Consider the following 27,586-nt stretch of genomic DNA (forward strand, 5'->3'; position numbering starts at 1 on the left):
TTATGATCATTTACTTATGTAACGTATTTTATTTTCAAATTATATATAAGCCTTTGGAAACTAAGGGCTTTTAGACATCTTTGTATCCTCCATAGTACCTGATATATTGCTTTTCAAGTGTTTGTTAAATTGAATTATTGCCATGTAAAATAGAACAGAAATATGAGTAAATATGTAACCAGTGATTTGACAAGTTTTTACTGTCTTTTAGTAATATTATTAATATGTTAAGATAGTTTTTAAAAGAAAAAGCATAAGTGTCTGACTTACAAGTCACTTTGCTTTCTGACATCCTATCGTTTCCTATGGAACTCCTAACTGTTAGGTCTATATAATTGTATATATTCTTAAGTTATATTTTTTGTTTCTAGGAGAAAATAGCCAGTATTAGATCAGTCTTGTCAGTCTAATTTAAAATAATGGTAAATGTCAAAGATCCAGTGAAAATAATTTGATAGGCAGTTTGGACCAGGGGGTCTCTAATGTCCATCTTAACCCTGTTATCAAAGCAATAAGCAACTCCGTAGTGGGAGACCAGAGGTGGGGCACACACCATTGACCTGATACTATTTTCCATAGGTAAAATGAGAAGGGCTGTAGAAATTGAGAGGATATACCAGATATGTTACTTTAATGAAGAGGGATTGATAACATTTTATACTTTATTTAATTGAATGTGGAGAACAAAGGAAAAGAATAGAAAATTATTATGAAACATGGTCTTGGGAGTGGGTTAAGTTACAGAATAAGGAATTACTGCCAGGTGAGGCCGTGACATGGAGAAAAAAGATAATGCCAAGGATGACATGGCCCCATGTCTAAAATAGTCCACATGATCACACATGCTAATGAAGAATTTTAATCATATAGATTTATCTCAATTTAAACAGATCCAATTTGCAAATTGTTTAAAACAATTTAAACAAATTAAAGGTCAACACTTTAATGAGGTCTTTCCTTGTCTACTCCTATCTGGGTAGGTTCCCCTTGTTATTCTGTATTTTCATACCCTGTTTTTTTCTTTATAATCGATATCATGAATTTGATTATTTAGCTGACTGTTTCATTCTAAGTGAGAGGCTATATTGGGGAGGCAATATTCTTCCTGGTAGGAAGACTCAGGAATTTTTTTTTACTCTTATGACTAGAAAATTCTGTCTCAGTGCTAGGATATCCTGAAAAAAAAAATCTTTGGACCTTCTAATATTAACGGGAATTTTTATTCATGTTTTGTAGATAACATGAATACGTATTTCTGCACACTACTTTTTGCCTCGAACTAAAAGTTTGCAAGAACTGTAGAGAATACATCCAAAATAGTTCTACTGTAATTTAAAAAGTTCCCTTTAAAATGATCAGGTTTTTATGGAGAAAAAAATCTGAAACCTTTTAATAATTAAGAGTATTTTAGTTGGTGTTTATTAGACCTTCAAGAGTTGGGCTCAGCAGCTATTTTTCTATTTTAGACAATACACCATTTGAAAAATTTAAGGAAAGGACAGAGGAGGTCATCTGTTCTTGTAACTCACGCTGAATTAATGCCCGACCAGACAGCAATGCATGAAGTTCAAAGACACATTTCCCACCATGCAAATGCACTCTGTCATTTTCATATTGCAGCAAGCATCAACCCTGCCACAGGTAAAGGATAAAGTTTTATTTCCCATAAATATGTTGAAGTCAGGTAAATAAATAGAAAAGTGGAACTACTTTTATAACCTATTTTTTATTTTATTATTTCATGTTGCCTTTAAAATACTTAATTGGAATAGAGATGCAATATAGAGTACCGTTTTTTGAATTGGGACTATGTGATTCTCAGGGTATTAACTTCAGTAACTATTTCTGAGCATCTTTGTCTAGTCTATAACAAGATTTCCCAGTAAATTAGAGCTTTAACTGAACCTGATGTCACAAGTGGTGGCAGCCTGGTAAATTAGTGTAATTTCCCTCACTTTACAGTTTAAATCTTCCCAACTCTTCTTTATAACCTCCTCTAAATATATTTTTACAAAGTTTTTCTTATATCTCAGCATATTTTGTTTTCTACCCTTGTAGACTTTCTTGTCCTATACTAAGGAAAACATTTTTCCTTCTAACTTGAATATTTTCTTTTCCCTTTTTCCCCTATGTGGCTGAGAAGTATTTTGAGGCAGGTTCTTTGTTGGCACACATATTTGTGAGCTTCTATTTTAAAGGCAATATGTTTTCCTTCTGCATGGAAATTTATGAGAAAGGCTATAAATTTTATATTACATTGCTCAGAACTATATAAAGTTTTATATAAAATTATAGTTGTATGTTATTGAACTGGAGGTCTGTTGCTTCAGAGTGAAGGGGCTTTTAGTTTTAAATGTTTCTGTATGTAAATACAGTATTTAGTAAATAGAATTCTAAAAGGGTGATCTTCAGTGGTGACTCTAGATATGTGTTGTTTTATAGAGTAGCCACTAGCCCTGTATTAGCTGTTCGAGCACTTGAAATGTGGCTGGTCCAAACTGAGATATGCTGTAAAATACACACTGAATTTCCAAGACTTAGTATAAAAAATAATGAAAACTATTTCATTAATAATTTTATTTCATATTGATTACTTGTTGAAATACTGTTTTGTATATGTTGAGTCAAATAAAGTATATTATTAAAATTAATATTACCTGTTTCATTTTACCTTCTGAAACATGGCTACTGAAATATCTAAAATTGCTTAACATGTCTTGCATTTTTGGTCTGCATTATATTTCTATTGGACAGTGCTTTGCCATCTGATTAAATGTTATTTTCTTTATATTATCCGTTCTGATCTAATATCTTAATTGTATTCTAAGAATGTCTTTATACATTAACTTGTTTTCAAAATGTTTATGGTTTTAGATTTTTATGAAATTTTAACCTTTTTAAAAGGACCTTTTCTTGAATTACTGTGATAAAAATTTAACTTCAAAACAAAATGCAACTCGTGATAGTCTGCAGTAAATTCAATACATTTTAGAGACTTTGGCTTTTTAACTGTGTACACTATCCTAATTAGATAGAATAGGATCACAGAGGATGCACATTCTGTCACATCATTTGAGCCTAAGGACTGGATATGTTCTTGCAGCCACTGGACCCTGGTCTTCTCCAGCTTCTTTACTAACCATCACTAATTTTATTCATGCTCATCCTAACTTACCTACATATTATTTTAAAAATAATTTTCTTAAAAATGTTTAACATCATGCATTTTTAGTTACTGCATGTAAATACAACATTTAAGTTGACCAAATAGATTACTAAATGCAAATAATTTTATATCGTTAGGACTTGTCCTCTTCACCTTTTTTTCAAAAAATTTTTTGAAACTACAAGAAAGTTGAAAAAATAGTACAGCAAATATCTATATACCACTTACCCAGATTTACCACATATTAACATCTTGTCATTTATTCTTTTGTTCTCCCCTCTCTGCCTGTATAGATATGTCTTTGCTGCCTCCTCCCTTATTTTTGGCGGAACTATTTGAAAGTAAAGCTGTTGATTACATTACCCTTCACCTCCTAAATATTTAAGAATATATCTTTTAGTAAAAAGGGAATTTGCTTCCATAACTCTAATACTGTTATTGCATGTGAGGAACATGGATAAAATAATATCATGTAATATATAGTTCATATGCAAATATAGATTCCTGTCTTAAATGCAGATTATTTTCTTTAAATTCCTCCAATCTAGAACAGTCCCTCTCTCAACTGTCAAAAAAACAATCTGTCAGTCTCAAAAAGTTATCTCTCAGTTTTCTTTCAAAATGTCTCACAGTCTGAATATTTGTTCATAAGATTTAGGTTTAATACTTTGAGCAAGATTACTACATAGTCACATAGGTGATGTAGTGTTTTATAGGATTGCTGATTCACAAATCCTATTTTATATGATTTGTTTCATTTTTATCACAAAACCAGGATGGTCATCCAGGAACTGGAAAGAAAGAACAATTTAAAGCATTATTTAGCATTCATATTTATTATAATAGAACATTACCAGAATGTCCATGCATTTTATCTTTAGATTTTCACTTCTTTTTGCAAAGGACAATTTTTCCTTCTGTTGATAAATTATTTATAACATGGATTGAAATTAAGGAGATTAAGTTTTTGATTTACACCATGTTTTGGGCGGAGGGGGACAGGGTCTTGCTCTTTTACCCAGGCTAGAGTGCAGCCTTGATCTCTTGGGCTCAGGCAATCCTACCACTTCAGCCTCCTGAGTAGCTGGGACCACAGGTGTGTGCCACCACTCCTGGCTAATTTTTGTATTTTTTGTAGAGACAGTGTCTCTCTGTTTCCCAGGCTGGTCTCAAACTCCTAAGTTCAAGTGATCCTCCTGCCTTGGCCTCCAAAAATGCTGGGGTTACAGACACGAGCCACCACCCTGGCCAATTTATACTGTCTTACATGACCTCATCAACTTCATAAATTTCATTTACCTCAAATGGAGAAATTCTCTCCTACTTAGAATTTTGCCTGCCTTCTTGTGTTTTTTCTTCATGTTATTTCCCAACAGGTTTTTAGTAAAGTTTCAAACACTGAGAAAGGTTGGAAGAATAGTACAGTGAATACTTTTATATTCTTCACTTTGATTCAACAGTTGTTAACATCTTGCCACAGTTGCTTTATGTGTGGCAAATGTCTGTGTGTGTATGTGTGTGAAATGTTTTCTTTTCTTTTTCTTTCTTTTTTTTTTTTTTTTTTTTTTTGGAAACGGAGTGTTGCTCTGTCACCCAGGCTGGAGTACAGTGGAGTGATCTCGACTTATTGCAACCTCTGCCTCCCGGGTTCAAGCAATTCTCCTGCTTCAGCCTCCCAAGTAGCTGGGACTACAGGCACACCCCTCCATGCTGGGCTAATTTTTTGTATTTTGTATTTAGTAGAGATGGGGCTTCACTGTGTTGCCCACGCTGGTCTCAAACTCCTGAGCTCAGGCAATCCACCTGCCTCTCCCTCCCAGAGTGCTAGGATTACAGGCATGAGTACACAGTCGAAATGTTTTCTTAGTCTTTTCAAAATAAGTTACGCCTAACATGGTGTATCACCCTTACATTAGCAAGTATCTCCTAAACTTCTCTCACATAATCATAATATCATCATACCTAAGAAAATGATAAGTAATTCCATAATATCTAATATCCAGTTCATATTTAAACTTCTCCAGTTATCTCTTTTATGGCTGCTTTTCTGCTTTAATTTTTCATCTCCTGTCCCCAAACTAGAATTCACTGAAGGTTGATACATTTGTGTATTTTGTTTTTAAGTTAATAGTTTAATTTCATGTAAATCTATCATTCTTAAGATTTACATTTACCATTAAATTCAGGTAACGTTTTACAAATGCTGCTAAAATTATGTTGACTTGTTTAGCACCTTTTCTTTGTATAGATTATTCATTGTAAGCACTTGTCATGTTTTTAAAGAAATAAAAAAATTTATATTGAAATCTTTTTTATTTCCACAGATATTCCAAATGTCTTGGTTGGCACTGCATTTAATGTTGATGATGGAAATGGGGGCTTTGTAGTTCATTGGTTAAACAACAAGGAATTTCATTTTACGTCATCTACAGAAATATTTATGCATCAGTTACGAAAACTTTCTGATAAGCAGGTAGATCATGAAAGTGATGATGCAGATAGAGAAGATGAGGAATATTCACAGGAGGATAGAGAACGGGGTTTACATATGAAATTAGACCATGGTTAGTATCCTGTGTTCAGGTTTTTCTTACTCCAAAGTTAACAGCCTTCTGTGGTACCACTTTTAGTTTTGAATTCTTCCTTCCTGCTCTTCCTCCTTTTTACTTTTCTATTTGTTACACAAGTATTTACTGACCATCTGCCTTGGATCAGGCACTCTGCTAGGTCCTGCAAACATCATCTAACTATATGTTTTGTTATAACATATTTCTTTGAGTCTTTGGAAGCCATAGCCTTTTCTGGGGAACAGGTTTTGCTAATGGTAGTAATAATGATAGGGTGAATGAAGTTTTAATTTATCTAAAAGTAGTAACTATAGTAACTTTCAATTCAGACAAAAGTTTCCTTTTTTTTTCCTGACTGTAAATTGGAAAAGAGATTTATAGTTTTTAAAGATAGTATGCCGTTTATTTGTAGTCTAGTATGTAAATGAATTACTTAATGCATGTATTGATAAATATATTTTCTGGTTCAGATTTATCCCTGGATAGAGAATCTGAGGCAGGTACAGGATCATCGGAACATGAAGATGGAGAAAGAGAAGGAAGTCCTAGAACTTATTCACGACTTAGTGTACCAATGCCACTGCCTACGGTTCTGCTTGATCGGAAGATTGAAACGCTGCTAACTGAATGGAATAAGAATCCTGATATGCTTTTTACAATACACCCTGTAGATGGTACCTTTCTAGTGTGGCATGTAAAGTATTTGGATGAATATAATCCTGGAATATTTAGACAAGTCCAGGTATATTTTATTGATGAAATAGTTATTACATTTCTTAAAACAATAAAAAGAAATAAATGCTTTGTAGAGTTAGCATGTTTGTAGAATTACTGAAAATTTTGGTTTTGATAAGCATCTGAGTAAAGAATACTTCTTGCTTTCAGAAGGGATCAGTGACCATAAGCTTAGCCAACTTGATTAGTTAGAAGATAATGAATTTGGCCTTGAAATGCAATACTGAATATTTAAATATGTGTTGATTTTGGGGGGAATTAATTAATAATATTTTGAATAAGATTAAGAAACTACCCTGAAAATATGAATCAGGATGAGCTCATCCTTGTGCCCAATTTGATGAGCTAAACGAAGCTGCCTTTACTTGTCATCTCTCTCAACTTTATTGCTGTTTAGATCTGTGGCTGGTGGTCATTTTGTTGTACAAGCAAAGCACCTGAACTTTTTTTCTTCAGCCTTCTCTTAGGCCACGAATAGAGATATGATATTTGTAAATAGAAGAAAGGGATTGAACCATAAAGAGGTTGAAAATGACATTTTTTGAGAAGAAGCTGAGATTTGGTATTTTGAGAAGTCTTTTTTTTGAGAGGAGGTAAACTGTTTGTACTGAATCATATAATTATGTTTTTCAGGTTTCTTTTTCTTCTCGGATTCCTGTTGCATTTCCCTCTGGTGATGCTAGCTCTCTTAGTAAAAATATCATGATGTATGCCTGTATAAATGCGACAAAAGATTCTGACCACACCTTGTTACACCGGGAGGGGATGTCTGTAGGCAGTCCTCACGGATCACAGCCACACTCTAGATCACACAGTACAAATATGAACATCTTAGCTCCCACAGTGATGATGATTTCTAAACACATAGATGGTTCTTTAAATCAGTGGGCAGTCACTTTTGCTGATAAGTCTGCCTTTACCACTGTTCTAACTGTATCTCACAAATTTAGATATTGCGGTCATCGATTTCACCTCAATGACCTGGCATGTCATTCAGTTTTACCATTGTTATTGACATCCTCTCATCATAATGCTCTGTTGACTCCTGAATCAGATTATCAGTGGGACTCAGACAATAAATTAAGTAGATTAATGGACCCTGTAAAACATATGAAAGGTTCCTCAAAACAACCTCTTAAAAATGCAGCAACTCGTACATTTCATGACCCAAATGCGATCTACAGTGAACTTATTCTGTGGCGTGTAGACCCAATAGGACCTTTGTCATACACTGGAGGAGTATCAGAATTGGCTCGAATTAACTCTTTACATACCTCAGCGTTCTCTAACGTGGCTTGGCTTCCAACTCTCATTCCCAGTTACTGTCTAGGTAAGTGTTCATTGTAATTGTGAAATTAACAAAAGCTTTTAAACTATTATTTGTTATATACAAAATGGTTTATATTGTTGTTATTAAGATGATTTTTAGTAAGTATTCAGTTTTATTATTAAGGTGATTTTTAATATTCAGAATACAGGCATGAGACTTATTTTTAGAACATTTTTGAGAAGTTTTTAACCTTCTCAATCCATTTTTAAATTAAATTTTTTTGTTAATAATTTTGTATCTACTTATTGTACCTGTTTAATTATGATTCTAGACCATGGTTAAGCCTAAAAAGAAAAATGTGAATACTTGTTTCTTATCCTTTAGCCAATAAGAAAAATAAACTACATGTTTAGAACCCAGAGTTCTTGTTTTCCTTTCTCAGGCACATATTGCAATTCTGCAAGTGCTTGCTTTGTTGCTTCTGATGGCAAAAATCTGAGACTCTATCAAGCTGTAGTGGATGCAAGGAAATTATTGGATGAATTGTCAGACCCAGAATCTTCAGTAAGTATTTAATAATCTTTATTAATTTATCTAAGGTGATAATTCTCTTTTGACTTTGTCTAGGACCTATATTTGTTAGTTGCTGTTTAGGGAGTAAGCATATGTTCTGGGCTGCATATGACATATATATGACACATTTATTTTTTCCTAAGTTGTGTTCCAAGGTATATGAATCAAAATTTTAGTGTACATACCACACATTAATACATTTTACATAAAAAGGAATAAAAAGGATTTTTTCGAAAATATTATTTGTTTGTAACATATTTTACTCTCTAGTTTGGTTCTTTTAATCTTACTTTGCTCAAAAAAGGTTTTAAGACATCTTTATCAAGCTGTATGTTTAGGTTGGAAAACTGGAACTTTTTCAAGCTTGATTGACCATTTAAAAAAATTCTCTGGTTAGAATTTGTTATCAGTGGGTGGCAGCATCTCATTCTGATAGTTCTGTATCTGAGCTAGAAGTCATATATGATAGTATCTAGAGTTGAACAGATTTTCCATTTACCTATAAAAATGACTATTCTAATAAAAATATTTCCAGTATTGAAAACCAGTGACTATTTTTGAGCATCTACTGTGTTCTCCTAGATGTAAAGGGAATACAAAATATAAGTTTCAGATCTACCTTTAAGGAGCTTTTAATTTAGTTGTAGAGAAAACGTATTAATAAAAAGTTAAGTAGCAGTTTAAGACATAAGACGAGAAGTCTAAGGGTGATACGTAATTAATTGCCAAAAGGATGGCCCTAGAAGTGTTTCATTATTCAGAGGAGAGAGAGATCAGATTAAGGTAGGCATGGAAGTCTTTATTAAGGGCAGTATTTGGGTTCATTCTTGATGGGTGGATAAGATTTAGAAAGATAAATTCTTTGTCTTTGCCTGAGTGAGAAAATTGCCTGAAAGTAAGTGTAGATACAGGAAAGTACATATGTAAAGCTTGTTCCAGAAACAGTGAGAAAACCATTTGGATTGGAGCTTAAGGTTTGGCATAGAGAAAGTCTAGAAAAATAGAATCATAGAACTAGAATTGGAAGATACTTTAAAGGTCACCTGGTCTCACCAGCCATCTGATACTTTATTCCCCTCTGCTTCATTCCTGCCAATTTGTCATCTGGCCACCGATGAGGGAGACTGAACTCTAAATGCAGCTCATTCTGTCCTTGAATAGCTCACACAATCATATTTAAATGCTATTTATTTTGTGTAAATTCTACTTGTTAGTGCTAGTTCTACTTATAGTAAATCTAATATTTCTTGCATATGAGAACACCTCAAGATATTTAAAGACAGCTTTCTTGTAACCCGTGAACCTTACTACCTCAGGCCAAACCTGCTCCCCCTGTGCCTATCAAGTTTCTTTAACTGTTTTACATTTGACCCTGGTTACTCTTCTGAGCAGGTTTCCTTTTGTCTGTACTCTGAGCCTTGTAGGATGACTAAAGCATAGCAATATTGTGACCACTCTCATTAGATACATTTATGTTTTGACAGGCACTCCACATTCTTTGTATGTAACTGATTCATCATGAGCTGACTCTCAATATCCCGAAGTCTTTCCCTGTCCCTGCCCTCTGCTAAGCCTTGTCTTCTCCATTCTATATTTGTGCATTTGGATTTGGGGTCCAAATGTAGACCTGTTTTTTCCTATTACATTTCATCTTGCTGAGCGCAACTAAACAGTCCAGTCTCTCAGTATCTTTTTGAATCTGGATTATGTTATTTAATATATTTGTTACTGCTTTATGACTATGTCACCAGCCTATTTGAAGAGTGTTATATCTACATTATCTGAGTCAGTTATTAATATGATAAACAGGCAGGTCTGAAGAAAGAACCTAGCAGTATACATTTGAAATCTTTCTCCATTTTCATTTTTTGGAATGTTTTCCAGCTTGTTTCAAGGATTTCTGTGAGACAGCCTGTCATATACTTTCTGAAATAAAATACACTCTTTCTACTTTCTGCAGTCAAAGAAGAAAGTCAAAGTTACATGAGGTGATTTGTTTTAATATATGATAGGTATAATGTACACACCTTGACATCTCTTGGTGACCAAAACATTATACTAGATAGACATTAAGCTCCTCAGTCTGCCCTGCGGAAGTATGCTCTTTTCCTTTTTGAAAATGGGAATTTTTGCCTGTTTTTAGTTTTCTGCCATTGATGGCATTCCCCATGATTTGGGGGATTTTGTATTTTCTTATGGTTCTATTTGTTCTCCGTTATACTCAGTGTTTTGTTTTTGGTGGTACCTCAAGGTTTTATAATATGCATCTTTAACCTCTCATAGTCTACCTTCAAATAATAGTACAGTACTCAAAATATAATGTAACTAGGCACAGTGACTCACACCTGTAATCCCAGCACTTTGGGAAGCTGAGATGAGAAGATTGCTTGACCCCACGAGTTCAAGACCAGCCTGGGCAACATAGTGAGACCCCATCTCTAAATATATATATAAATATATATATATTTATAATGTAAACATGTATAAATATATATATAGTAAACAACTTTCAATAGTATCCCCAATCTCCCTCTCCTGTGGTCTTCAGCATGCATGTCCTGTGAATGTTTTGTTAGGTTTATACGTAAGTATTTCATTTATTCTACTGATTGTAAATGGTACTGTCTTTTTAATGTTGATGTCCAGGTAGTCACTGTCGGGATATACAAATACAGTTGAATATACAAATACGATTGAATATACAAATGCAATTGAATTTTGTGTGTTTATCTTGTATCCTGTAACATTGCTGAATGCATATATTAGGTGTAGGAGTGTTTTTGGTAGATTTCTGGGACTTTTCCATGTAGATAATTGTGTCATTATAAATGGGAACAATTTTATCTCTTCCTTTTTAATCTGTATGATTTTTGTTTTTCTTATTTTGTTGTGGTAACTAAAACTTCCAACACCATGTTGAATAAGAAGTGAGATTAGATGTTCTTGCCTTCTTCCCATTTTTGGAGGAAAAACATTCAGTCTTTGATCATTACATATAATGTTAGTTGCAGGTTTAAAAATTTTTTTTAAATTTTTGTGGGTACATAGTAGATATATATATTTGTGGGGTACATGAGATGTTTTGATATAGACATGCAATTCTTAATGAAATAATGGAAAATGGGGTATCTATCACCTCATACATTTATCCTTTGTGTTACAAACGATATAATTATACTCTTCTAGTTATTTAAAAATGAGCAATTAAATTATTGACTATAGTCATCCCGTTGTGCTATCAAACACTAGGTCTTATTAATTCTAACTATTTTTTTTGTACCCATTAACCGTCCCTGCCTCCCGCCAATCCCTTACTACCCCTCCCAGCCTCTGGTAATCATCCTTCTACTCCCTATCTCCATGGGTCCACTTGTTTTGATTTTTAGCTCCCACAAATAAGTGAGGACATGCAATATTTGTATTTCTGTGCCTGGCTTATTTCACTTAAAATAATGACCTCCAGTTTCATCCTTGTTGCTGCAAAATGACGGAATCTCATTCTTTTTTATGGCCAATTAGTAGTCTGTTGTGTATAAGTACCACATTTTTTTTTCTTTACCTATTCATCTGTTGATGGATACTTAGGTTGCTTCCAAATCTTGGCTATTTTGAACAGAGCTGCAGCAAACATGGGAGTGCAGATACCTCTTCAATATATTAATTTTCATTCTTTTGGGTATGTGCCCAGCAGTGAAATTGCTGGATTGTATGGTAGGTCTATTTTAGTTTTGTGAGCAACCTCCAAACTGTTCTCTATCATGGTTGTACTAATTTACATTCCCACCAATAGCATATGAGGGTTTTCTTTTCTCCACATCTATGTCAACATTTGTTATTGCCTGTCTTGGATATAAGCCATTTTAACTGGGGTGAGATGATATCTCACTGTAGTTTTGATTTGCATTTCTCTGATGATCTCTGATATTGAGCACCTTTTCACATGTCTGTTTGCCATTTGTATGTCTTCTTTTAAGAAATATCTGTTCAAATATTTTGCCCATTTTTGATTAGATATTAAGATTTTTTCCTATAGGGTTGTTTGAGCTTCTTATATATTCTGGTTATTAATCCCTTTTTAGATGAGTAGTTTGAAGATATTTTCTCTCATTTTGTGGGTTGTCTCTTCACTTTGTTGATTGTATCCTATCCTTTTTAACTTGATGTGATCCCATTTGTGCATTTTTGCTTTGGTTTCCTGTCCTTGTTGTGTATTACTCAGGAAATGTTTGCTGAGACCAATGTCCTGGAAGGTTTCCCCAATGTTATCTTGTAGTAGTTTCATAGTTTGAGGTCTTAGATTTAAATCTTTAATCCATTTTGATTTGATTTTTGTATGTGGTTAGTGATAGGGGTCTGGTTTTATTCTTCTGCATATGGATATCCAGTTTTCCTGGCACCATTTGTTGAAGAGACTGCCTTTTCTCCATTGTATGTTCTTGGCACCTTTGTCAAAAATGAGTTCACTGTAGGTGTGTGGATTTGTATCTGGATTCTCAATGAAACACAGTTCCATTGGTCTGTGTGTGTGTTTTTGTGCCAGTACCATGCTGTTTTGAGTACTGTAACTCTGTAGTATAATTTGAAGTCAGATAATATGATTCTTCCAGTTTTGTTCTTTTTGCTTAGGATAGCTGTGGCTATTCTGGGTCTTTTGTGGTTCAATATAAATTTTAGATCTTTTAAAAATTTCTATAAAGAATATCAGTGGTGTTTTATAGGGATTGCATTGAATCTGTAGATTGCTTTGGGTAGTATGGACATTTTAACTATATCAGTTCTTCCAATCCATGAACATGGAATATCTTTCCATTTTTTTTGTCCTCTTCCATTTCTTTATTCAGTGTTTTACAGTTTTCGTTATAGAGATCTTTCACTTCTTTGGTGAATTCCTAGGTTCTTAATTTTATGTGTGGCTATTGTAAATGAAATGACTTTTTTTTTTTTTTTTTTTTTTCCCCTAGAGGGAGTCTCGCTCTGTTGCCCAGGCTGGAGTGCAGTGGCCGGATCTCATCTCACTGCAAGCTCTGCCTCCCGGGTTTAGGCCATTCTCCTGCCTCAGCCTCCGGAGTAGCTGGGACTACAGGCGCCCGCCACCTCGCCTGGCTAGTTTTTTGTATTTTTTTAGTAGAGACGGGGTTTCACCATGTTAGCCAGGATGGTCTCGATCTCCTGACCTCGTGATCCACCGTCTCGGCCTCCCAAAGTGGTGGGATTACAGGATTACAGGCTTGAGCCACCACGCCCGGCGTACTTTTTTTTTTTTTTTTTTTTTTAGGCGGAGTCTTTGTCACCCAGGCTGGAGTGCAGTGGCGCGATCTCAGCTTACTGCAGCCTCCACCTCCCGGGTTCAAGTGATTCTCCTGCCTCAGCTTCTGGAGTAGCTGGGACTACAGGCACGTGCCACCATGCCCGGCTAATTTTTCTTTTTCTTTTTCGTAGAGACAAGGTTTCATTGTGTTAGCCAGGATGGTCTTGATCTCCTGACGGCGTGATCCGCCTGCCTCAGCCTCCCAGAGTGCTGGGATTACAGGTGTGAGCCACTGCACCCAGCCGCGATTACTTTTTCAAAATTTCTTTTTCAAATTTTTTGCTGTTGGCCTATAGAAATGCTACTGATATTTGTATGTTGATTGATATCCTGTAACTTTACTGAATTTATCAGTTCTAATGGTTTTTGGTGGAGTCTTCAGGTGTTTCCAAATGTAAGATCATGCCATCTGCCAACAAGGATAATTTGACTTCTTCCTTTCCAATTTGGATGCCTTTTATATATCTTTCTTTTGTGTGATTGCCTGATCTGGCACTTTCAGCACTATGTTGAACAACAGTGGTGAAAGTGAGCATCCTTGTTGTGTTCTAGATCTTAGAGGAAAGGCTTTCAGTTTTTCCCCATTCAGCATGATACTAGCTGTGGGTCTGTGCTGTATGGCTTTTATTATGTTGAGGTATGTTCCTTCTACACCCAGATTTTTTTTAGAGTTTTCATCATGAAGGGGTGTTGAATTTTATCATGCTTTTTTAGCATCAATTGATATGATCATACGGTTTTTGTCCTTCATTCTGTTGATGAAATGTATCACACTGATTGATTTGTATATGTTGAACCATCCTTGTATCCCTGTTATGATAAATGATCTTTTAATCATTTTAACCATATTGTTGAATTGCTTTGGTAGTGTTTTGTTTAGGATTTTTGCATCAGTATTCATCAGAGTTATCGACCTGTGTTCTTTTTTTGATGTGTCTTTGTTTGGTTTTGGTATCAAGGTAATACTGGCCTCATAGAATGAGTCTGAAAGTACTCCTTCCTTCTCTGTTTTTTGAATAATTTGAATGGGTTGGTATTCATTCTTTTTTATATGTTTGGTAGCATTCAGAGCAAAACCATTGGATCCTGGGCTTTTCTTTACTTAGAGACTGTTTATTATGGCTTTGATCTTGTCACTTGTTTTACTGATCTATTCAGGTTTTGGATTTCTTTTGTGGTTCAGTCTTGATAGGTTGTATGTGTCTAGGAATTTGTCCATTTCTTGTAGATTTTCCAATTTATTGGCATATAGTTGCTCATAGTAGCCACTGTTGATCCTTTGAATTTCTTTGGCATCAGTTGTAATAGCTCTTTTTTCATCTCTGATTTTATTTATTTGGGTCTTCTTTGTCTTTTTCTTAGTCTGGGAAAAAGTTTGTCAATTTTATTTTATCTTTTCATAAAACTTTTTGTTTTGTTGATCTTTGTATGGTTTTCTTTGTTTCAGTTTCATTTATTTATGCTCTGATCTTTATTATTTCTTTTCCTTTACCAATTTTGGGTTTGGTATGCTCTTGCTTTTCTAGTTCTTTAAGATTCATCATTAGGTTGTTTATTTGAAGTCTTCCTTGTTTTTTGATGTAGGCACTTACAGCTATAAACTTCCCTCTTTTAGTACTGCTTTGGCAGTATCTCATAGATTTTGGTATGTCATGTTTTCATTATCATTTGTTTCAAGACATTTTTCAATTTTCTTTTGAATTTCTTCATAGACTCAGTTGTCATTCAGAAGCATATTGTTCAATTTCCATATGTTCGTATAGTTTCCAGAATTTCTTGTTATTGATTTCTAGTTTTATTCCAATGTGGTCAGAGAAGATGCTTGATATTATTTCATTTTTTAAAATGTTTTAAGACTTGTTTTGTGACCTAACGTTTGGTCTGTCCTTGAGAATGATCCATGTGCTGCGGAAAAGAATGTATATTCTGTAGCTGTTGGATGAAATGTTCTATAAGTATCTATTGGGTCCCTTTTTTTGATAGTACAGATTAAGTCTGATGTTTCTTTGTTGATTTTTCTGTCTAGAAGATATGTCCAATTGTGAGTGATGTCAAAGTATCCAGCTGTGATTGTATTGGGGTCTATCTCTTTCTGTAGCTCTAATATTTGCTTGATATATCTGGGTGTTCCAGTGTTGGATACGTATACATTTAGAATTGTTATATCCTCTTGCTGAATTGACCACTTCAATGTTATATAGTGACCTTCTTTGTTTCTTCTTACAGTTTTTGTTTTGAAAACTATTTTATTTGATACATAGTATCAGACATATAATGATACTGATATCAGTATATCTGTCTGATATAAGTATAGCTATTCCTGCTCTTTTTTGGTTTCTGTTGGCATGGAATATCTTTTCCCATCCCTTTGTTTTCAGCCTATGTGCGTCATTATGTGTGAAGTGTGTTTTTTGCAGGCCACAGATTATTGAATCTTGTTTACCTATTCAGCCACTATATTTCTTTTGATTGGAGAATTTAGTCCATTTAGTCCAAGTAATTAATAGGTAAGGACTTACTCCTGCCATTGGTTATTTGTTTCTGGTTGTTTTGTGGTCTTCCTTCTTTATTTCCTTCCTGTCTTTCTTTTAGTGAAGGTGATTTTTGCTGGTGATATGATTTAGTTTTTTGCTTTTTGTTTTTGATATATTCACTGTATGTTTTCTAATTTGAGGTTACCACAAAGCTTGCAAATATTATCTTACAACCCATTATTTTAAGCTAATTATGACTTAACACTGTTTGCATAAATAAACAAGCCTAAAGAAAACTAATAAAGGCTCTACTCCTTAACTTTGTCCTGCTACAACTTTTTGTTATTACTATTTATATCTTTTTGTACTGTCTGTATCTTGAAAAGTTGTAGTTATTATTTTTGATTGATTCATCATTTAGTCTTTCTACTTAAGATCAGTTTACACACCAGTGTTACAGTGTAATAATATTCTGTGTTTTTCTGTGTACTTACTATTACCAGTGAGTTTTGTACCTTCAGATGACTTCTTATTGCTCATTAATGTCCTCCTTTTTCTGATTTAAGTACTCCTGTAGCATTTCTTGTATGACAGGTCTGGTGTTGATGAAATCCCTCAGTTTTTGTCTGTCTGGAAAAGTTTTTATTTCTCCTTCATGTTTGAAGGATATTTTTACTAGATACACTATTTTGGGGTAATTTTTTTTTTTCTTTTCAGCACTTCAAATATGTCATGGCTTTCTCTCCTGGCCTGTAAGTTTTCCACTGAAAATTCTGTTGCCAGACATACTGGAGCTCCATTATATGTTGTTTCTTTTCTCTTGCTGCTTTTGGGATCCTTTCTTTATTGCCTTTAGGAGTTTGATTATTAAAAGCCTTGAGATCGTCTTCTTTGGGTTAAATCTGCTTGGTGTTCTATAGCCTTCTTGTACTTGGATATTGATATCTTTCTGTAGGCTTGGGAATTTCTCTGTTACTACCCCTTGGAATAAATTGATATCTTTCTGTAGGCTTGGGAATTTCCCCATTGCTATTGCTTTCCACCTCTACCTCTTTATTTACCTCCTCTTTAAGGTCAATGACTCTTAGATTTGTCCTTTTGAGGTTATTTTCTGGATCCTGTAGATGTGCTTTGTTGTTTTTTATTCATTTTTCTTTTGTCTCCTCTGTGTATTTTCAAATAGCCTGTTTTCAAACTCACAAATTCTTTCTTCTGCTTTATCAATTCTGCTAGTAAAAGACTCTGATGCATTCTTCAGTATGCCAGTTGTGTTGTTTAGCTCCAGAATTCCTGCTTGATTGTTTTCAGTTATTTAAATTAGTTTGTTAAATTTATCTGATAGAATTCTGAATTTGTTGTCTGTGCTATCTTGAATTTTTTTGAGTTTCCTCGGAATTCTCTGTCTGGAGGTCACATATCTCTGTTTCTCCAGGATTGGTCTCTGGTACCTTATTTGGTTCATTTGGTGAGGTCATGTTTTCCTGAATTATCTTAATACTTGTAGATGTTCTTTGGTGCATGGACATTAAGGAGTTAGGTATTTGTTATAGTCTTCACAGTCTGAGCTTACTTGTATCTGTCCTTCTTAGGAGGGCATTCCAGGTATTTAAAAGGACTTGGGTGTTGTGATCTAAGCTGTATCTGCTTTGGGGGGACCCCAAGCCCAGTTATGCTATGGTTCTTGCAGACTCTTAGAGGTACTGCCTTGATGGTCTTGGATAAGATTTGGAAGAATTCTCTGGATTACCAGGCAGAGACTCTTGTTCTCTTCCCTTACTGTATTCCAAACAAACTCAGTCTCTCTTTCTCTATCTCTCTCTCTCTCTCCCTCCCTCCCTCTCCCTCTCCCTCTCCCTCTCCCTCTCTCTCCCCCTCTCTCTCCCCCTATCTCTCACCTCTCTCTCCTTCTCTCTCTTTCTCTTTCTGTCTCTCTTTTCTGAGCCACCTAGAGATGGAAGTGGGGTGACACATGCACCCCTGTGGCCATCACCTCTAGGACTGTGCTGGGTCACACCTGAAGCCAGCACAGCACTGGTTCTTGCCCAAAGCCAGCTGTAATCACTCCCCAGCTACCGCCTATGTTCTCTCAAAGCCCTGGGCCTCCTGCAATCTGCAGGTAGCAAAGTCAGCCAGGCCCGTGTCCTTCCCTTTAGGGTGATGAGTTCCTCCATCCGCTGGGCTGGTCTAGAAGTACCATCTGGGAGGTAGGGAGCAGAGTCAATAACCTTAGAAGTCTACCTGGTGTTCTATTGTACTGTGGCTGAGCTGATACTCAAACCACAAGACACAGTCCTTCCCACCCTTCTCTCCCCTCCAAAGGCAGATGAACCTTACCCTGTGGCCACCATGACCTCAGGCCTACAGGGAGTACTTCCAGACTACTACCAATGTTTTCTTAAGGACCAAGGGCCCTTTGGTTAGCTTGTGGTAAATGCTGCCTGGTCTGAGACTCACCATTTCAGGGCATTGGGCTCCCTTCTGGCCCACAGAAGATCCAGAAATGCTGTCCAAGAGCCAAGTCCTAGAACTGGGGACTCCGAGAGCCTGCTTGGTGCTCTACTCCCTTGTGGCCAAGCTGGTACCTAAGATGCAAAACAAAGTTCCCTTTAGTTTTGCCTCTACTTCTCTCCAATTTTAGTATATGTGCTGTCGAAGTGAGCACGTTGCCTCTGCTTTTCTCAAGCAGGAGTCTTGCCCTGTAGCTACCATAGCTGGGAATGTGCTGAGTCTCACCTCAAGCCAGCCAGTCTCATCCAAGACCCTCGTCATAGTACCTGGATATTGCTGCTGGTTATTCAGGGCCCAAAGGCTCTTCAGTTAGCAGGTGATGAATCCTGCCCCAGGGGTCTTTTCCTTCATGGCAGTGGGTTCCTTTCTGGCCCAGGGTGTGTCTAAAAGTGTCATGTGGGAGATAGGGCCTGGAAAGGGAGCCTCATGACTCTGACTAGTGCCTTATCCTGCTGTGGCTGAGCTGGTATCCAAGAGGCAAAACAAAATCCTCCCCACTCTTCTGTCGCCTCTCCTCAAGCAGAAGGAAGGAGTCTCTTTGGAGCCGTGAGCTGTACAGCCTGGGGGTTAGGGAAGGGATGATGCCGGCACTTTTTTACCCATCCCGCCTGGTGTCTCAGTAGGTTGCATGCCTCCCAGGCCCACTGTCTTTGGCCCAGTTCAGCACTAGGGACTCATCTAGGAGTTGCAGACCTTGTGGCCTAGACTGCCTTTCAAGTTTATTTAAGGCCCCAGAGCACCTGATGGTGGCAAGGCTTTTGGGGAATCAAGCTCAGACAGATGGGATCCAGCTATTCCCCTCTGGGTAGGGCTCCCTCCATGGGCGAGTGTCAGCTGAGTTTGGTCTGGTTTCTCTTTCTGCTATATAACAAGGCAGCACTGACTTCAGTGCTCACACTTGCTTGCTCTTCCTTTCCCCCGTACACGGAAACTCAGCACCTTGCTGCTGCTGCAGGGTATGGGGGAAGGGTGGTGTTGGTGATTCATGAGTGTTTTTCCTACCTCTTCTGTGCCTCTTTCAGTGATAATGAAGTTAAAACTGGGTACTGTGAGTGCTTACCTGGTTTTTGGTTCTTATGAAGGTGTTTTTTTTTTTTCATGTAGTGGTTAAATTGGTGTTTTTGCTGGGGGGACAATTGGTGGAGCCTTCTATTCTGCCATCTTCCTCTTCTCCTGCCTTCAGCTGTTGGGTTATTTGTAGATATTCTTTATAAAGTTGAGGAAGTTCTCTAGGTTTGTTAATTTTCTTGATATTTTAAAAGAATCAGCTTGTTGTTTAATTGAGCTCTTTGTTTCTGTAATGTTTTCATTTTTATCTTCATTGATTTTTGCTCTTTATTGCTTCCTTCCTTCTGCTTGCTTTGGGCTTTTCTTTGGTTCTTTTTTTTTCTAGATTTATGAGACAGGAGCTTAGCTTAATGATTTTAATTTAAAAAAAATTGTCTAAGGTATACATTTAGTGCCTGCAAATTTTTCTTTCAGCACTGCTTTAATATTTTTATATGTAGCATTTTTATTTTCATTTAGTTCAAGATATGTTTTGATTTCCCTTGAGAACTTTTCTTCGACCCTCGATTAGTTAGAAGTGTATGATGTAGCATCCAAGTGTCTGTTAATAATTTCTAGTTTGATTCCATCAGGGTAGAAAAATGTACTGTATGATTTCAGTCCTTTTTAGTTTGTTGAAGTTTGTTTCATGGCCCAGGACCTGGTCTATTTTAGTACAAGTTCCACTCACTAGCACTTAAAAACGTGTATTTTCTTGTTGTTGGGTAGAGTGTTCTATAAATGTTAGTTACTCTTGTTTTGATTGATGGTGTTGATTGATGGTGTTCTTCTGTATCTTTACTGATTTTCTCCCCAATTGTTCTATCAAGTCTTGAGAGCGAGGTATTGCAGTTTCCAACTATAATTGTGAATTTGTCTGTTTCTCCTTTTACTTCTGTAAGTTTTTGCTTCACATAGTTTTCAGCACTGTTCTTTGGTGTATATACATTTAGTGCAAATTCAAGGTGTTGGCAAGGTCATGCTCCTTCTGATATTCAAGGGGAGGATCCTTCCTTGCCTCTTCCTAGATTGCTCCTGGCAGTCCTTTGTGGTGTTTGGCTTGTAGCTGCATCACTGCAGTCTGCCTCTGTCTTCACATGGCCTTCTTCCATCTGAGAGTCTCTGTGTATCCTTTTTTTGTAAGGACACCAGACATTAGATTTTGCACCTGCTGTAATCCAGTATGACCTTTTCTTTAACTAGTTATGTCTGCAAGACCCTACTTCCAAACCAAGGTTACATTCCGAGATGCTGAGTGGACATGAATTTTGGTAGGATACTATTTAACCCACTACTCTGATCAACTTTCTTTTCTCATCAGTTATATTTGTAGTCGCATAGTCAGGAACTTTCAAAGTCTCTTGAGCCTCCAGACTTCCTTGAGCCATTTTGACTTTGAGACCCCCATACTATAAGGCATTCTGGGATTTTTTAACCTTTCTAAAATATCGACTATAGAGTCTTGCCCTTATTTTCAATCTTAAACTCTTAAGATGATGTGACTACTTTCTGTCACATTTCCATTGTTTCTGCTCATCGTTTTGATTTTCTTAATACAATAGCAGTTCTCCTACTTACTTCTATTAATTCTGAGACAAAATGTAGCAAGAAGTTGTCACATGCTCTCCTATTCCTCAAATGAGATTTTTAGTAGATGCCAAGTAAAGGCTAGCTTTTTAAAAATTTTGTAACAGATACTTGAAAGCTATAAATATTGTTCTGTAGATAGAGGGGTAGATTTAGGGAGCACAGGAAGGGAAATACAGTGATTAATTTGCAGGGTAGAGTAGAATTGGTAGGTACTGGAAGCATGAAGATAGCAGGGAGTCTGTTGAGGTCAACTAAGCTTGTGGTAAAACAAACTTGATCGAAAGTGGGATTTCATAGTCTAGGAAAGGAGAGGAGCAGAGCTTAGTAGTTGCTTGAATATGGATATGAAAACAGAGGATTCTAAGGTTTCTAGTTTGTGACAGTTGTTCCAGTAGCTATGGCAAGATAGTTTTGAGGTATTAACAATGACTTAAATTTTGGACACATTGAATGTAAGGTGACCTTGGTTTTAGTTTCCTAAGTTTGGTTTGTTTGTTTGTTTGTTTATTTATTTTTTGAGACAGAGTCTTGCTCTGTTGCCCAGGCTGGAGTGCAGTGGCATGATCTCGGCTCACTGCAACCTCCGCCTCCCAGGATCAAGCGATTCTTGTGCCTCAGCCTCCTGAGTAGCTGGGACTACAGGCGTGTGCCACCATGCCTGGCTAATTTTTGTATTTTTAGTAGATATGGGGTTCCACCATATTGGCCAGGCTGGTCTTGAACTCCAGACCTCAAGTGATCTGGCCACCTCAGCCTTCCAAGTGCTAGGATTACAGGCGTGAACCACTGTGCCCAGCCCCTAAGTTTAGTTTAGATACCTGTTTTACAGGCAATTGGAGATATTCCTAATGTTTCACATTAGGTACCAGTGCACATTGGGATTTATTATTACAAAGACAGTACTTGAAGTCATTAGATCTCTAAAGGCATTAGTAATAGTTAATGTTCATAAATGTGACTGCCAGTCATCAAGAAGAGAGTTATGTTTAGCGAGCTGTTTATGAAGACAGGGATTAAGCTTTTTTTAAAAAAATTCCATTTAAAATGTCAAAAATACAGTTGTTTTGGTGCCTAAAAAATAAGCTTTTGATTATCTTCACCCAGTGATGCTAGATTGGTGAGATCCATTCATTCAGGTATTTAGTGAGTACTTACTAAGGTATTCTACAAATAAATAAGGGAGAAGTTGTGTTGAAAGATAGGGTGGTATAGTGTGTGCTACTATTAGTAAAAACAAGCTTTTAAAGTAGGAATGATCTAAAGTGTAATTTGTTTTCACTCAGTAATTTATTTACTCAATCTTTAATTTTCATTGAGGACTCACTGTGCATAACCTATAGTACATGGAAGAATAAATATGCATATTGTACCAGGTGCTAATAGTGTTAAAATGAATAGAAGCAGTCCCTACTTTCAAGGATCTTGTATCTATAGAGTCATATAAATATGTACATGTAGTATGTAATAAGTGGTAAATTAGAAGAAAAGGCTGATTTCAGGATGTGAAATTCATTTAATTGGCCTCCACTTAAGCCAGCTCATTGGATTCATTGATGCTGTCCATTCCCTCCATAAAATATAGGATGGATGCTCATAGGGAGTAGTATACCAGGCTTTGTTGATTCCACAAGTTGACTTGTAACCTTAACAATAATAATAGCTGGGAAAGTTACTTAACATGAAAAAAAAGTGCTGCTGCTGCTGCTGCTGGCAAACTTTTATCTAGTGATTATTGTATGTCAGGCTCTCTTCTAAATGCTTTACATATATTAACTTACTTCACCTTCCTGGTAACCTTAAGAAAAATGTAATATTACGTCCATACTTTAGAGGTAAGGACACTGAAGCATAGAGAAACGTAATTACTTGTCCCAGTTTAGTCAGCTAGCAATGGTAGAATCAGGATTCGAACCCAGGCAGCCTAGCTGTAGAGACCAAGCTCTTGCAACTACGTTGACTGTCTCTCAAGAGCCAGCTGTGTTTATTTTCAACCTTGTATATGTCAAGTTGCACAGATTAGTGTCATTCTGTAACTTAATTATTATATAGATTGATGAAATGTAAGTATAAAAATGTGAATGTTTTTATAAAAACAAGTGCTTTGGAAGCAATTTTGCTAAAAATCATTCTTTAATTAGACATGGTCAAAACAACTGTAAAAGATTCAGGAGGAAAATGTTTAAGAAAAACTGCACTCAAAGTGCTTTGTAGGTGTCTTTATGTTTTTACTGCCATTTATGTATGTATGTATGTATGTATGTATGTATGTATGTATGTATGTATGTATTTTGAGTCCAAATGTTGCTCTGTCGTCCAGGCTGGAGTGCAGTAGCACAATCTCGGCTCACTGCAACCTCTGCCTCCCGGGTTCAAACGATACTCCTGCCTCAGCCTCCCAAATAGCTGGGATTACAGGTGCGCACTGCCATGCCTGACTAATTTTTGTATTTTTAGTAGATACGGGGTTTTCACCATGTTGCCCAGGCTGGTTTCGAACTTTTGACCTCAGGTGATTCACCCAGCTCGGCCTCCCAAAGTGCCGGGATTACAGGCGTGAGCCACTGTGTCCAGCCTATTTCCATTTAAAGAACTGAAAAATACAGCCAAGGACTTACAGGGGTGGCATACGCAAGAAAGACCTGTAATTCCCATTAACAAGCCCATACTCCAAGGTCTTACTCAACACCAAAATATCAGTTATTTATATATGTTTATGTTTAAAATAAAACAAAATGTTTAAAGTATACATATTATTTTAAAAATGATTCTCTGGGTTAACTGACCTTGCTGAGTGATTTATCCTCTCTCTGTCCAATGCTGTCAGATAAGATGGCTTTTCCTACAGTTAGAAGCAACTCTTGATCCAGATTGTGGTGGTCAGGAAAGAATTTCTGGCGCAGATATCTGAGATGAGACTTACTGAATGGGTAAGACGTGAAAGTGAAGGAGGAAAAGGATATTTCACGTAGAGATAACAGCAACTAAAAATGCACAGAGGTATAAGAATATGCATAGTAAGCTGTAAGTAGTTTATTACAGCCATAGCATAGAATGTGAATGGCTGCTGGAAATAGCTGAGACTGGATAGGAAGTTAGAGGTTAGAGTGTGAAAAAATTTATATTGCTTTCCTTTATGATTTTGCTCTGCTTTCTCAAAGTCTGTTCTCAACACAGGAGTTAGAATGATGCCCTTAAAATGTAATTCAGGGCTGTGCGCGGTGGCTCATGCCTGTAATCCCAGCACTTTGGGAGGCCGAGGCGGGTGGATCACCTGAGGTCAAGAGTTCGAGACCAGCCTGGCCAACATGGTGAAACCCTGTCTCTACTAAAAATATAGAAATTAGCCAGGTGTGGTGGCATGCACCTGTAGTCCCAGCTACTCGGGAGGCTAAGACAGGAGAATCACTTGAACTCGGGAGGCGGAGGTTGCAGTGAGCCGAGACCATGCCATTGCATTTCAGCCTGGGCAACAAGAGTGAAACTCTGTCTGGAAAAAAAAAAAAAAGAGACTTTGTCAAAACAAGATAAGCAAAGAAGGAGATTTTGAAAATATTATTAATGTGTTTGTTTCCATTAAAGCCAGAAAAATGAAACTATAATTAGTCAAATTTCTGGTATAAATAAATTTAAACTTAAAGTAATACGTGAATTTTAATGCACCTACTTTTCAATTTTTGGCATTTTTCAGCTACTTTAATGTTCCAGAAAAATGTTAACTACAGCCAGGTGCAGTGGTATGCCTGTAATCCCAGTGCTTTGGGAGGCTGAGGTGGGAGGATTGCTTGAGGCCAAGAGTTTGAGACCAGCCTGAGCAACATAGTGAGACCCTGTCTCTACAAACAAATTAAAAAATTTGTCAGGCATGGTTGCGTGCATCTGTAGTCCTAATTACTTGGGAGGCTGAGGCAGGAGGACCACTTGAGCCTGGAAATTGGAGGCCAATAGAGCAAAAAACAAAAGAAAGATGTTAACCATTAAAAAAAATATATATCAAAACACGTATGTGCAGTTTTGATGCACATTAATGGCATCAATATGGCTCATTAAGATACTATTGGGTTCTGTATGTAAATGTTGGATATTTTGCTCATTATGGATTGTTTACATTAATTTTTATTTTAAAAATATTGCATTAAAATATTATTTTTCTTGATTATTGAATTTTTGAGCACTCTTTTAAATTTTGCACCTGGGTGAATGCTTCACTTCATTCTAATTTCCAGTAGTGTTTTCCACTATAAAATGAGTTTCTTGTTGGAGGTGATGTTGAGTGAGATTCTGTAGAATTCTGGAATTCTGTAGTGTAGTGTTCAGAAAGTCTGTTAATTATAGTACTGGCAGAGAGTTGTGGGCAGGGAAAGCAGATCCTTAGCTGGAATACATATCTATTCCTGTGAGGGGATCTCAACCTTGGCTGCACATTGGCAGCACCTCAATCTCTGTAGGTGGGACCTTAGCATCATTGATTGTTAAAGCTCTCCAGGTGATTCAGTGTGCAGCCAAGATTGAGAACAAGTGATCTACAGCAGTACTACTTAAACTTTAGTATACACATGAATCCTATGTAAGTCTCGTTAAAACACAGGTGTCTTAGTTTCAGGGAGTAAGTATGCATTCATAAAAAACTTCCTGTCACTGCTGGTCCATTGACTACACTTTGAGTAGCAAAGCTTTGTTGTGTACTAGAAAAATTTCACTGTTTTCACCTCACCAACTATAGGCCACAGTTGAGTCCAGATTTGAATGAACAAACCCAGCAGACTGTTAACACCATTTCTTTTTCTTTTCTTTTCTTTTCTTTTTTTTTTTTTTTTTTTAATGGAGTCTCACCCTGTCGCCCAGGCTGGAGTGCAGTGGCGCAATCTCGACTCACTGCAACCTCTGCCTCCCAGGTTCAGGTGATTCACTTGCCTCAGCCTCCTGAACAGCTGGGATTATAGGTGCCCTCCATCACTCCCCACTAATTTTTATATTTTTAATAGAGAGGGGTTCCACCATGTTGGCCAGGGTGGTCTCTAACTCCTGACCTCAGGTGATCCACCTGCCTCGGCCTCTCAAAGTGCTGGGATTACAGGGATGAACCACCGCGCCTGGCCCTGTTAACACCATTTCTAAATGTCTGAGCTAACACTTTAAATCATGAATCTTGGGTGAACATACCCATATCAATAAATTCAGCCCTACCTAACTACATATTTTTTTTCTTTTGATCTAATAACCCTAGAATCCATTTTCTTAGATGCTCTCTGGAATCCTACTGATACAAATAAGAAAGTTTCTACAACTCCAGTATAAATGCTGTTTTCTCCCCTACCTTGTACTTGTATCTAGGTGAAGCTAGCCTCTAACCCCTCTCATTGGCCTTTTTGAGGTAGTGAAAAGTAGTAAAGGTGGGTGCTGAGGAGAATGGGCATTTCTTTCTGAGGCAACCGTTTCAGATGAAGTTACCGAAAGGTTTTTATGAAAGAGAAAGTCGGTTGGAACATAGGTGAGGAGGACTGTTCTTTTTAGCAGAAAGTTTTTGGGCTTTGGGGTTCCAAAGTTAGGCTTCATGTGTTAGTTCCTACATCCTTATCCCAAGACACAATCCCACTTCTTCTCAACCATTGCCCTTACCTTCAGTCTGGCAGGGTTGTAGTTTTAAATGTCATTGCACGTCTGCAGACCACTCAGGCATTGGGCCAGATCTTTAGCCATGTCTGTCTTGGGCTTTAAGGCTGCAGAAATGAAGAAGATATGATGCCTTGAAGTTATATGCTATTTTTATAAACACTATAGAGTTTTCTCTCTGCTTAGTTAACTTTAGAGTTAACATGAGAATGAGTATAGAAAGTTGAAATATTTCTCTGAATGTATCACATTGCATTGTCAATCAGTGACTATTTAGAGGGAGCCTTAAATGTCCAAGATACTCAATCATATTGACAATAGATTTTAAGTTGTTGGCCATTAACATTTTGTGTTTTTTATTTACAGAAACTTATTGGAGAAGTGTTTAATATTGTGAGCCAACAGTCTACTGCTCGACCTGGCTGCATTATTGAACTCGATGCAATAACCAACCAAGTAAAAACATGCTTGTGAATTGGTGATATTATATACTTTATCCCATGATGTTTTATGTGTATATGATATATGTCATTCTCAGAATAATTTTCTTGTTTGTTATTAAATGCAGACAACTTCAGTTGATTCCCATAGTGAAAATCTACTAATGATTTAGGGATTATTTTTCTCCTTGGGAAACCAAGAACCATATATTCTCACTTATAAAGTGGGAGCTAAGCTATGAGTATGCAAAGGCATACAGAGCGATATAATGGACTTCAGAGACTCAGAAGCGGGAGG

General features: G+C 36.6%; 1 protein-coding gene across 5 annotated transcripts in view; it reads left to right on the plus strand.

Annotated features, from left to right (window-relative positions):
- Window positions 1–27,586, plus strand: part of LOC105490349 (Dmx like 2) — a 173,030-nt gene that overhangs the window by 70,058 nt on the left and 75,386 nt on the right. For all 5 annotated transcript variants that reach the window (XM_011755853.2, XM_011755871.3, XM_011755861.2 and 2 more), the window contains exons 9-14: window positions 1,467–1,641; window positions 5,491–5,730; window positions 6,204–6,475; window positions 7,102–7,798; window positions 8,181–8,302; window positions 27,215–27,304. In XM_011755853.2, coding sequence (XP_011754155.2) covers window positions 1,467–1,641; window positions 5,491–5,730; window positions 6,204–6,475; window positions 7,102–7,798; window positions 8,181–8,302; window positions 27,215–27,304 — 1,596 coding nt within the window. The remainder of the gene's footprint in view (window positions 1–1,466; window positions 1,642–5,490; window positions 5,731–6,203; window positions 6,476–7,101; window positions 7,799–8,180; window positions 8,303–27,214; window positions 27,305–27,586) is intronic.

Source organism: Macaca nemestrina, chromosome 7 (genome assembly GCF_043159975.1).
Source record: "Macaca nemestrina isolate mMacNem1 chromosome 7, mMacNem.hap1, whole genome shotgun sequence".
Taxonomy (NCBI): domain Eukaryota; kingdom Metazoa; phylum Chordata; class Mammalia; order Primates; family Cercopithecidae; genus Macaca; species Macaca nemestrina.